The 13,208-nt window shown below is 39.7% G+C and overlaps 1 protein-coding gene across 1 annotated transcript in view; it reads left to right on the plus strand.

The window, feature by feature from the left end:
• The window catches only part of brinp3a.1 (bone morphogenetic protein/retinoic acid inducible neural-specific 3a, tandem duplicate 1), a 48,969-nt gene that overhangs the window by 16,093 nt on the left and 19,668 nt on the right, over positions 1-13,208 (plus strand). The window contains exons 3-4 of the mRNA XM_028404021.1: positions 173-363; positions 3,459-3,643. Of these exons, the coding sequence (XP_028259822.1) occupies positions 173-363; positions 3,459-3,643 (376 nt within the window). The remainder of the gene's footprint in view (positions 1-172; positions 364-3,458; positions 3,644-13,208) is intronic.

Genomic DNA, 13,208 nt, shown 5'->3' on the forward strand with positions numbered 1-13,208 from the left:
CACTGTGCAGATCAATAAAGAAGGGTTCAATAGTAGCACTGCGTCTGTAACGGAAATATCATAAAAACAGTGGATGCCACTTGTACACAGTATCATATTCTGTTCTGCATGCTGCATTCATGTGCTGTGCAACCTTTGCTTACCCTGAGTATGTGTTTGTGTGACATTGCAGGGAGTTTGGTCGTTGGAAGGTGAACAGCTTGGCCCTGGAGAGACAGGAGAACAATGGCTTTTCCCTGCCGCTGGACCCCGAGTTCCTGCAGACCATTAGGCAGCTGGGCAGGAGGCCCAGTCTTAGCGCCATCACAGACAACATTATCAGGAAATACGGAACCCACTTCCTGCTCTCTGCTACTCTGGGAGGTAAATAAAGCACTCGGGCTGTGGTTCTGTTTGATTTTACTGACCTGCCTCTAACACGCAGGGAGGAACACGGTGTTAAGAGGTGAAGTTTTCTGGAGTCCAGGTGGTTTAGACTCACTACAAAACGGCTTTAGAAACTTTACCATTCATCTTAAAGATTCAGAGTAGATTTAACTCCTAAAAGCAGAAGCACAGTGCATCCAAGCAAAGAAGAACTTCCTCTGGAAGGGTCCATCACAGCTTTGTGTGCATGACCTGACCTTTCCAAAGTGGCACACAGCCATATATCTCCACACATATCACTGACACATATTATAATATATATATATATATATATATATATATATATATATATATATATATATATATATATATATATATATATATATACACTACCGTTGAAAAGTTTGGGGTCACCAGGCCAGTTCTACAGCTTCTCTGATCAGAACAGTTCAGGCCAAGGGCCTCTGTATACCTTTGTATATATTCTATTCAAAATCAGCCTTTTCTAACTAGTAGAGTCATTTACCACATTAACAATGTCTAGACTGTATGTCTGATTAACTTTATCTTCATTGAAATTTAATTTTTTTTTAATAAAGAAATTTCCAAGTGTCCCCAAACTTTTGAACGGTATATATATGATACAGGGGAGCTCTTTTATATATATATATATATATATATATATATACATTTAGGGTTCTGACTTGATCCTAAGAATTCAGAGGATACAGTCAGGATTCTGTGGAAATTCTAAACAACAATATATAAAACTATAAAACAATAAAAAAGGCAGAATTTTGAGAATATCAAAAAAAATAGAATTCTGAGATTTAAGTCTCTATATCCTAACAAAAAGGTCATAAATATGTGGTATCGGTCTTCATACATATATATATATATATTTAATAATATATATATTGTGCTTCTTGTCCTCTTTCAACCTCTGAATCTCTTTTGTTCCAGATCCATTCAACAGTCATGCCACTATAAATTGCAAAGATCAAAACAGTGATGCTTTCCAAAAAAACAAATTATAAAGGGCTTTAAAAGGAATTTTCTTCTGATCCTGTTCCTGTAACTGTTTTGTTGAAAAGAGACGAGCGCAGTGTCCTGAGCTGAGATGTTGTCACTCCCACTTTATCTGCCTGTAATCTTAAAACAGGAGTAACGCTGTTGCAGCATTCAGCCTGTCAGCTGAACATATTTGATGTTTTTTTTGCCTTATGCTCAAATAAATATTTGACTAAATATTGACTGAAGCTGGGAAAAGTTTGCGCTTGTTTAAGCTCATATTGTCTGACTCCACATGTAAAAATCTGTCTTTGTAGTTGTTTGACACAAATGTCAGTGGATCCTCTGTTTCCATAACAATAGATCTAAGTTAGCCTGAGTACTGTAATGCACAGCCAAGCTCCCATGGCTATCTGATGCACAATCTCCTCCCAGCTGCTCAGCTGACTCTTTTCATCTTTTGTCTCTTGTGCTCCTAAAATCTCAAAGCCACGATGAATACCAACAGTATTTAAATAGATTTTGAAAGTCGATCTGCCATTTTATCTGCTGTGAATAAGTCAAAGGAAACACAGCTTCTGAAACACAATAAACAATATACCCTACAGTGTTATCGTTAGCTTGTGTCATCGGCATGCTGTGTAGTTTTATCATGTAAAAAGATGAAGCCTATAAAATGTCTGCATTGTTTACATCTGTAATTATTGGCCTAATTTATTTTTTAATTGCCGTTGCACTGTCTCCCGGTGCGTTACCTCCACCTGTAGATCAGTGCAGTGTTGTGAAATCAGGATGAAATTATAGGGCACCATGGTGATACAGGGGAACTCAACTAGGTGGCATTAAAAACTATGCTAGCTTGCACCTAAAAAAATGCAAAATGTTTTAAAGGTGTCAATAAATCTGAGAGGAAACACAACAACCATGAGAGGTTCTTAAAAACTAGCAAATAGCACTTAGCATCTTTACAAAAGTCAAACAGCTGCTACTGTCATCATCTCCAAACTGACAAAATACCTCACAAGACACACAACATGAAGCCCGGGTAGATGCATTTTTTAAATATACTGTATGTGTGTGTCAGTCACATGGTCACATGGTCATGGACATACAAAACTGCTAAATGACCCAACAACATGACGTAGAGTTGGTAGAAACCAGCCTACTGTGCCTTGTGTGTACTAGAATGTGTCAGAAAACATGGAATCAAAAACGAAAACTGTGCTTTTAGTGGTTAATGTTGTGAAAAGATGTCTGTGGATGCTTTCATTCATCCAGGTAATGTTATGTGCAGGAGTTTAAATCTGGATTTCAGTTCAGAGGAATCCCTGAGCCTAGTTGCCTTGATTTAAACTCCTGGACATGTTATGAAAAAATGGATTTCAACCCAGGCTATTATCTTCTTGTAAACCTTACAAAGTGTACAAAATATGGATTTGTTGCCCTGATATGCAGGCTAATAGAAAAGATCAGGCCAAAACAGGCCTCTCATACTTTTAAAGGCTTTTATTGTGAAACTGGTGTATACTTTGCAAATGATGATATAATGCTTGGTTTCCAAATAAAAACAAACATTTTCTCTGAGAATTGATATGTATTGGAAACCTTGGACCTGGCCAAACAAACCTCAGTATTTCAGCTCTAAATTATACATGAACATAGTTGTTTAAATCAACTTTTTTTCCAGTGTGATGGAGAAAAGTGTTAACCTTTATCTATCCTCAGTGGTGCCGGTAGTGTGTGTGTTAGTTCTAGTGTCTCTCCAAATTAAAACCACATTGCCCATAAAAGCTGATCCTGTTAGAAAGGATTTTTCGATCGATCTCTCACTCCTTCCACCACCTGTCAATAAAGCCTCCTCTGATAGCTTGGGCCCTTTTACTTTTATTGAAAAACTTGTTCTATAAAGTGTTTCGATCTGTGGAGCTGCAGATTTATCATCAAATTCACAGCTTATTTGATGATATAATGAGCGCTGGCAGGTGTTCACGGGTTAATATTTACCGCTGTTCACAGGGGGATGAGTCATTAATAATGATGTGTGTGTGTGTGTGTGTGTGTGTGTGTGTGTGTCTTCATAGGGGAAGAGTCGCTAATGATCTTCGTGGACAAACGGAAGTTGAGTCGGCCGACTGAAGTGAGCGAACCCAATAGCACAGCTGTGACCCTGGAAGCTCTGCACCAGCTGGCCGCCTCCTACTTCATCGACAGGGAGAGCACCCTGCACAAGCTGCACCACATCCAGATCGCCTCCACCGCCATCAAGGTAAGAACCAGGCTTCTCTCCCCATCTCTCTCTCTCTCTCTCTCTCTCTCTGGGGTTTCAGGGTGTGTGTGGATTGGTTTTCTCCCCCTGCCTATGATTGCAGTCTTTTCACAAAGTCATTTTTTAGTGGATAATGATTATATTTTTTGAAAACATGGCGAGTGGTCTTGATTAGCTCACTCACCTAAAAAATTAATGAAATCATGGCCAGTATGAGGCATTTCAACGGAAACCCTACAATCAGTGGATTAAACTCATTCTGATGACTGAAGCTGGTGTTTTAAATCAATCACAGGGCAGTAGTTTCTCCATCTTTGTAGATTCAAGCTGCAAATTACACCATGATTTACTGACCTACATGTGTGGATAAAACTAAATATGATGTGCGCAAAGCACCATGGGATACATAGAGTCCTAAATGAAGAACTAATGGGTGTCATATCCACCTCCTGCACACCTCACCTTGCCTAAACCCAGTTTGTGGTGTAAATGAGCCACTCTGAATCTGAATTTTTCTCTATAGTTTATGTTTATGTTATGTTCTCTAACTCTAAGAATAGGCAATGAATAGTCGGCACTAGCCAAGCGCCTATTACTTTCTGCAGCTTACAACCTATGATAAGGTCCGTAACAGGCAACTCTGACCTGCTCTGAATGCAGAATATCATTATTAAAACTGATTTTAAAGTCATTGGTTCACAAAATGTGGATAGCTCAGGCTAATAAATGTCTACTTTTCTTGCATTTTTTTAAAATTAATGAACCATTAACAGTAACTGCACTTAAGGATCTCATGAAATGTCCAAGCCAAGATCCAATGCCAGACACTTTGATATTACAACAATACTTTAAAATAAAATAGAGAGATACAGCTATGATGAGGGAACCTTTTTATTACTTAATACCTTTGCACACACAGGACAAAACATCATGACGGAGTAAATTTATGGATAGATCAACTTTCCGGATCACCATTAACACTAAATTGACGTAGTAGCATCACCAGTCAGTAACCTATCCATGTGTGTTTCTTTGTGCGTCAGAATGCTAATTCTTTTGGTTGACTGCCCAAAAATTGTTGCACCACTTTTTCCCGACACTTTGTGCTCCTGTCTGGATTTTGTGTAGTTTTGTTGATCAGCTCGTGTCCACAGCACCTGGACATGTGTGTATCTAATAGCATAGAAATCATCCAACAACTGACAACATGACACAACTGGACCAGTTTACGCAAGAGGGGGTCATGCTAGGCTAAAAAAAGAATAAAACACATGTCAATCAACATGACTGACAGGATGTGCTAAGGACAGCGCGAGATAGACTCACTATCCTATCTTGTGGTGCAAATTACATAATTGCATATGTCCTTGTTCGTCAATTAGCACGCTTCAACTTCAGTGATGTGAAGGAGCGTTTGAAGAAGCCTCATATCAGATACTTACATTAAAAGGTCTACAGTCGTACTTGGTATTATTGAGCTGTTTCGTTACCTTGTATGGTATTTCTGTTGCAGTGACGGGATGTTTGAGTAAACACGCGCACATATGAGTCGCACTAAAAGGAGATATGAAGCGAGCGGTATTGTTTGCTTGCTCTTTCATGTGTGTATTCACAAGCTTGAACAGCATGCTATGCTTTTCAAGATATGCTTATGATGTAAATATCATCCTGCATCTTTTACTGCTTAATACCTTCGGGGTGTGTTCATTCATCACCCTGTCAGTTGTTATCATGCCAACTGAATTGAATCGGTTGAGTTTGCCCTTCACACAGATTTTTCTTTTTTTTCTCGAGGAATCTTTTCCCTTGTGTAGCTTTAATGTGTTTACATCCGCTTATGGCAAACAACAGATTAACGTTACAGAATACAGGTAATAACCGCAGCCTGTAAGAGCGCAAATCTGAGACACTGTCTTCAGGCTGAGACTGCACCTGTTTCTGCAGTGATAGTTCTGAGACTGGATGAGGCAGAAGCAGACTCACACCTCTGACCCGATGAACAGATCCACCTGTATGGCTTAATACAAACCGCAGTGGGATGTGTTTTCCTGAAATGTGTCACTAAGTAAAAGCAGAAGACTTGTGTTATCCGTAAGAGATAAGCAATCATCCCACAGTAAAGGGATTATGGATTGCTACATAGATGGACTAACTCTCTATGATGGCGCCTATAGATTTCCTAAAGCTCAGTGTGATGGCTGTAGGCGTCACCATCTTGGCAGTGCATAACTCCCAGCACGAGCTAGAGAGTTATGACACTCACCAACTGCAGCTTTGAATAGAATAGAACTGAATAGAATATTTCATTCTGATTGGTCAATAACACACACTCAGCTCAATAAAAGGCATCCGATAGATTTAGCATCAGCAGACTATGGGTAAATTCTTTCTATATAATGACGAAGACATTACCCTTTATTGATGTGGCTCAGGTGGTAGAAAGGTTGGCGGTTTGATCCCCTAACCAGGCTACGTTCTGATGTATCCTCAGGCAAGACTTAGCTGGAAGTTGCCCCAGTGGTTGCACCCTGTGAATGCCAATGTGTGAATGTGACACAGTGTAACGCTGCTGTGACGGTCTTTGAGTAAAACGCTATGCAATTGGATTAGAGGCATCTATTATGACCCCGTTCACACTGGGGAAATCAATCCAGCTAGAGCGGGATTCGAGAGTCTGAACAACACGAATCCAGATGGGTCTCAATCCACCTCTCGGATCTAGGTCTGAACGCAAATCCGGCTAGCAACTTGATACTTCCGGTTCACAGGGACAGTATCCAGGTCACGTACAAAAGCCGAATGTAAACAACCGTCAAACTACGACAGCTTTTCCCCAAGTTTATTTTCGACAGGGCTACAAAGGAATAAACTGCTTTTAGAAATGGAAAAAACAGGGTCCTATGTTTAAAATGACTATATCAAAAACTTATTCACTTATTCATCTTCTTATTTTGAAAGTGTATTAGTCGTTGTAGTATATTTTGAAAGCTTTTATAACCATTGGTAACTATTGCAGAATCTAGATGAGTAAAAGGGACAGTCATTATTGGGTGTTATACATATGCAGTGCAATACAAGAGCCCTTCGTCCAAATGTGGCCACATATTATAGCTATAGACTGCTCCCTATGAAGGTACACCTATACTGAAAATTCAAGTTTTGAACAGCTGCTGTTCTGCTTTAATAGCCAGGTTTCCAAATGGCTATTTATGTTTTCACATTTTCTTCATAAGTCATAAAATCTCAGATGTATTTGGAGCCTTTACTAGCACGCAGAAATCTTTCTACTGATCCTCTGTAAAGCCTGGTCAACATTTTATCTTTTAATCTGCATGCCCGCTCTGTACGTTGCTGGAATGGTGTGTTGTGAAGGGCACGTCACTTCATATAGCCCGCCCGGTCGTAAACAAACATTAAGCAGTTGTCACAGCGCAGCATGGAGCCAACAGGCGCAGAAACACTGGCTGCCTATTTCCCTCTGATTCTGACTCTGAAGCTGCAGCATTAAAAAAAAAAAAAAAAAGACTAAATTGCTTTTCCTGTTTCTGTGATGCGGCCCATTTTTCAGCGACTAGTCTTTAGTGATGCCCTGCTATACAGTCCATCAGAGATAAAACTGTACATTCTCTAAAGTGAATTGGCAAGAGGACATGGAGCTGATTTGGCAGCCGCGGCTGAACCAAAGTGCTGCTAAAAACCCCTCTGATTGAGATGAATAGAGAAAAAGCCCTCCAGGGTACATTTGTTTGTGAGGCATTTTCAGGTGACTGATGTTAAAATATTCACAGCGTCAGCAGCCTTTAATTTTTTTTTTCTTTTTACTTTACCCCGATGAAGATGGATGCCAAAACAAAGCTGCCTTAAAGAAGAGCACCGGTCCCCTGGTTTTAAGAGATAACATATTTAAATGGTAGAAATGCCTGGCCTGGAGGCCTGTAGGACTGAACGCAGCAGCAGCAGCAGCAGCAGCAGCAGCAGCGCTGGAAAATAATCAAAGACGGGAAAAATGAGATAAGAGGAGAAAAAATATGGCGCTGCTTCTTACATATAGTGTGATGAATCAGTCCTTCTATATTAGTAATTTCCTTTGAGAGCGTCTGTCATGTGTCAAACACTTGGAGTTAAAGTGTCGCCTGAACAAAGACGAGGCCGTATTTAGCGCAGGATCCAGGTGAAAAGCTGCTGATTGTTGTGTTTAATGGAGGATTATTTAACCACTCCATCATCATCATCAGGAGAACCTGCCTACGTTTCTCTTAAATAGTGCAGAAAGTTTTGCCTCGTAAAAAATGAGTCTAACATTAGGAAACCTTAATGAGGTGTTGAGGGCACAACAGAAGTGGCGTTCAAGAAAAACAGCACCAACAACATATCCTCCATCACCCCTCCCTCCCTTCAACCTCCTAACATGGGCCTATCAGGATAGCGTTGCTTCTTGGGTTGGTGATTATCGACCAGTGATTTAGAATTATCATCGACAGGGAGAGAGATGAGGAATGTTTGACCCAATTTGCGTTTTGCTTCATTAGACAACACAATTAATCAGATAACGGCGACGCAACTGTTGCAGAGCTTTTTAAAAAAGTTTAGGGCAGTTTTGATGGCAGATAAACAAAAAGCAAATAACAGAGGGATAGAGAGCGCTTTGTGTGTTTTTATCACAAACATGCATGAATAATTCATCATGAGGTCTTCATTATTCAGAAAGGAAGATAAATGTTCTACTTTTTGTCTTTCCACGATGCCTTTCAAACCGCTCTTAACAAGATAACTCCCCTTTCCCTGATATGCTACAGATGCAGTGGTATAAAACTGCTGGGTGACAGCTCCTGGCTTTGGTCTGATATCTGACTTTCCATGTCAAGATTTTTTTTTTTTAAGAATTTCACTGCTTTTAAAGAAGCAAAGCCTGGAAAGCAAAAACACAAAATACATAGAATAGAATCAAATTTGTTCCCTTGCCCCCCCACTCCTTGAGTGACTGGTACTTCCTGTAAAACAGCCAAGCTTATTCTCCCTCAGTGAACATAACAGCACACACACAAACACACACAGTATTAAATTGCACTTTCTTCTAGAAGGTCCCACGTCTGCTCCCCTGTGGCTTTCACTGACTTTTTTTTTTCTCTGAAGGCACACAATAATCTCATTCTGATGCTATTTTCTTCCGCTTTCCTTTTTTTTCCCTTCCTTGCTTATACTTTATAAGCTTATCCCTCTCTGGTTGACATTAGAGTGTAAGCCAGTGCAACAAAGTGGTCTTAAAACATGCACTGAAATCCTCAAAGACTGAATAAACAGGCGGAAATGTATCTCAGATGCAAATGGGGATTTGCACATCCACTACGCCGTGGTGATTAAGCCAATGACTTCTTCTTCTTCTTCTTTTTTTTTTCTTTCTTTTTTTTTGAAGGTGCGGCAAAATGAGGCAATTTTGAGATGAGCAATGATTTTCATGAAACATTAATGCTGTCTTGTACTTCTTTTTCTTTCTTTCTTTCAGCAAGCAAGAAAGTGCAACCATTTAAAGTCCATTGTTGCTCAAACATGTGACAGCACGCGCTCGCTAAGTGACATTTTATGCCATTTTGTGGAATTATTCATACGAGGCAGCGGTGATGGATCTTCATCAGTGAAATGCTCTCGCCTAACTGGTTTTTTATAATAATATTAAGGCCTTTGCATTTTTAAATAATGGATGTGCCTCAGAGCCAACTGTGTCGACGGACCATGTTAACAGGCTAAATGCTGCCATGCCTCCACACCAATAACACACGGGCGGGATAACATCTATCTACATACACTACTGCTGTGCGAGACATAGGGCATAATCTGATTTAGATAAAGGAGGTGTTTTAATAACCAAGTTGTAACTTAATTTCCTTTTATCAAGTTAACTTTATTCAATTTGTTAGCTGCAAACGTTCAGTTCTCAATTAAATCAGATAAAATAGCAGTTTTTTTATCTGGAAAGTGAGAGAAACTTGTATTTTATCCCATTAATTCTGAATCACAGACGGCAGTCGTCTTCTGTTCGTCACAGGAAAACCAACAAGGAGCAGATCGATGCATGCATGGTAATATATTGCAAAAGCTGTATTGTGGTGGAATGGGAATATGTATATATAAAAAGATGTAAAAAACAGACTTTTGTAAATCAATAGAGAACTATACAATGATGTAGCCTACTTCAGTACATTAAGAATCAACCTCAGCTCTGGATTCTTAAAGTAGGACTACTGTGCGACATTTCATGGAAGCGGGTTTGAAATGTTATTTATTTATTTTCAAATTACCCGTTTGCTCTTTGGTTGGAAGTAATATTAAAAGTGGATGTGCAGGAGTGCTGGGTGACATTTCCACTGCATGCAGGAAGAAACTCTGTGTTCTGGCACCCTGGCCTTCCATTTTAAATGAGCTACTGTCTTTCATCTCCCCAATGAAACTCCACGTTAGCTCATTCTAAATACCTCCGTCCCTCTCTTGTTTGTTTTTATGTATTTTAGCAAATGATTTAATGACATTGCTATGCCTTGCATCAACTTTACTTGAGTTTGATCTTAACAGAGACATTGATACTTTCTCTCTGTGTGTGGCATAAACTCAATAGACACAGAGTAAAAACCAGCAGCTGCGTTTAAGCCAGTTCTGACACCGGGGTGCTGGCTCTGGCTTTCATGCGCTCTAAAAAAGTTAAAGTGACTCCTTCAGAACCCCCCCGCAGTGTGTGCTGGGCCGCTGTGCTGTCTCAGAGGGGGAGCTGCGGATGTCAACTTCACAAACAGCAGTGTTGTCCCTGAACTAATGTGTGTGGCAGCAGACATTGCTGTGTTTTTTTTTTATTTATTTATTTTTTTAACCAGTGAATGTGGCAGAGGAGGATGCCTTCAGGGCTCACTAGGGAATGTTTGCTTAGTGTTGGCTGTACAGAAGAATAAAAAGGGAAAACATGAATAAATGAGGAGAAACATAGCAAATGTTAATAGTTCCACAAAGGTTACACTGAATGATGAAAGTGATACAAATCATCTGCTGCAGGTCTCAGCTCAGATAAAACCTAAGGGACATTTCAGATTCCCTGAGTAAGACAATATGTTGGAGGGGGGGGGGGTTCCTTCTACTAGATCTGAAGAATCTACTGCAATTTATTTCCTATTGAACACCTTCCTTTCTTGCAAATATCATATGAACGGTGAAACCTTGGCACTGATGAGTGCCCTGATTTTAACGGGAAAATCGACTTTACAGTAGATAAATGTCTGTGTTGGCCACAATACCTACAAGAAAACATGACTTGTTTTATTTTTTGACAGGTTGTAATTATTATTTTCTTTTCTGAATCGCTGCTGCAATCATACAATCATGAAATATTAACATGAAGTCTGGTGGGACTGTAATGAAAGATCTTGATTAGGGCTGTCAAGATATTAATTAATCGCACAAACTGCTGTGATTAATTGTGTTATTTTTCTCAAGACTCAGGCTTGTAAAAAAATCTACACCAACATTTAAATTCAAACACCATCACTAACAACAGCATCATTTTTAATGTATTTAATAGATGTTACAGAGAGATCTGAAAATTAATCTCTGAGAATGCAATCTGTGTGACGTGTTTGGCTTGTTGAAGCATGTTCATCCTCTGTGTCATCAGCTTCACACAAGTGTGTAAAGTGGTGTAAATAACAAGTTTGACATCAAATAAGCCACATCTTCTCAGCACTCAGCACTGAGGACTGAGAAGATACTCAGAGATTCACCGAGTCTTCATGTCTCAATCAGCAGCAAGTAAACATCTCTGTACTGTACATATTAACCGCAGCGTGATATCATTACCCAGAGATCTCCAAGGACATGCTAAAAATATCAACAAGATTATAGCAATAGCAATACAGTGATTGAGGTCAGGCTGGTGCACTTCAAGTGTACCAGCATACATGCTGGGAGGGAAGCAGCGTGGTATTGGTGCATAAGGTTGTGGACGCCAACCAGTCATTTTTGAGTGGTCTGCTCAGGAGTGATTGGTGACAGTTTTACAGGACAACATTTTTTTTGGTATTCTTTAAGACCCTGTTCAAACTGGGGAAATCAATCCGGCTAGAGCGGGATTCGGGCCGTATCTCTGAACAACGCGAATCCGAATATATATATCCAGATTGATTTCAATCCACCTCTTGAAGGTGGATCTAGCCGAATTGGCTTACATCTGGCTCAGGACGTGATACTTCCGGTTCACGGGGACAGTGTCCGGGACGCGTACAAAAGCCGTATGTAAACAGTCGCCGAACTACGACAGCTTTGCCCCGAGTTTATTTTCGGCAGGGCTACAAAGAAAAAATCTGAAAAAACGAAAGAACGAGTGACACAGGACAAAAAAACACACGACACATGCACGCACACAGCCTTTGTATATTACGAGGCGCCACCTAGCGGTTTGGAGGACATCAAACAAGCCGGATTAAGCTGGATTGAGCATGGACACGAGTGTGTGATAGCCAGATTTGAAAATAGGTCTGAAGGTATCCAGCTTGAAGGCTATCCGGATTCAATCTCGGATTCAGCTCTAGCTGGATTGAATTTCTCCAGTGTGAATGGGGCCTAAGTAAAAGACCATTTCAAGGAATAAGACAAACAATAGTTATTGCGTATAATTACCAACATTAAGTCATATAAAAACCCTATTCAGTTGTCAGGAAAGGGGTAATTATCAACAGAGACCAGGCTATAAATTGGACATTTTACCTACTGGGATTGATTCATTTTTGGAGCCACCCTCACATGCCTCTTGAAAAAAGTGCCATTTAGTGATATAGTGTTCACCTTAAACCAGAATAGTTAAGAAGACTGGAATTAACTACTAATTCTGACAGCGCAAGTTTAGATATTGTGATAAGGAAAAAAAAGAAAAACACCTCTTACTGCAGGGTTATTTTTTTTTTACCACATTAGTCATCCCTATAGACTCTTAAAAATATTTATTCAAGGAATGTTTTCAGGCCTAATAAATTCGAAAGGAGTGTTTAGACAGTGAGAACACATCAAAAGACGGGCCTGGAGGGCAAAGTGAAATTCATCACGATAGGATAAACAAGTCACGTCCGCAGCGCGCGCAAGCATCGCAAACTGCTTATCCTAGGAAAGCCTTTAAGTGCAATTAAATGTTCCATTAAATGCAGCTGTTAGTTATTCCAACACAGTCAGCACAATTATCTTGTACTCAATTATGGCACATTAATAATTCCCCCACCAGCTGATCTGTGTCATTTACATATTTTTAGAATAACTTCTGTTTTCTCCCTTTCGGCAACAAAAAAAATAAAAATAAAAAAATATAATGCAGAGCAAAACAAGGATAGTGAACATAGTTTAGAAAAGAAGAGAAAGATTTTTCATTCTTTTTTCTTTTTGGGGGTCGCTTACTAATGGAGAAGGCTGACTGTGCACACATGCTCTGCTCCACTGGGTTCTTTTTGCAGATGGTCTCATTGCTATGCATAGAAAAGCCATCTTTAGATTTGCATTTGGTCAATTTTCTCCTTTAAGTTGGACATCTGTCTGTGTTAGA

Source organism: Parambassis ranga, chromosome 4, assembly GCF_900634625.1.
Source record: "Parambassis ranga chromosome 4, fParRan2.1, whole genome shotgun sequence".
In the NCBI taxonomy this organism is placed as follows: Eukaryota; Metazoa; Chordata; class Actinopteri; family Ambassidae; genus Parambassis; species Parambassis ranga.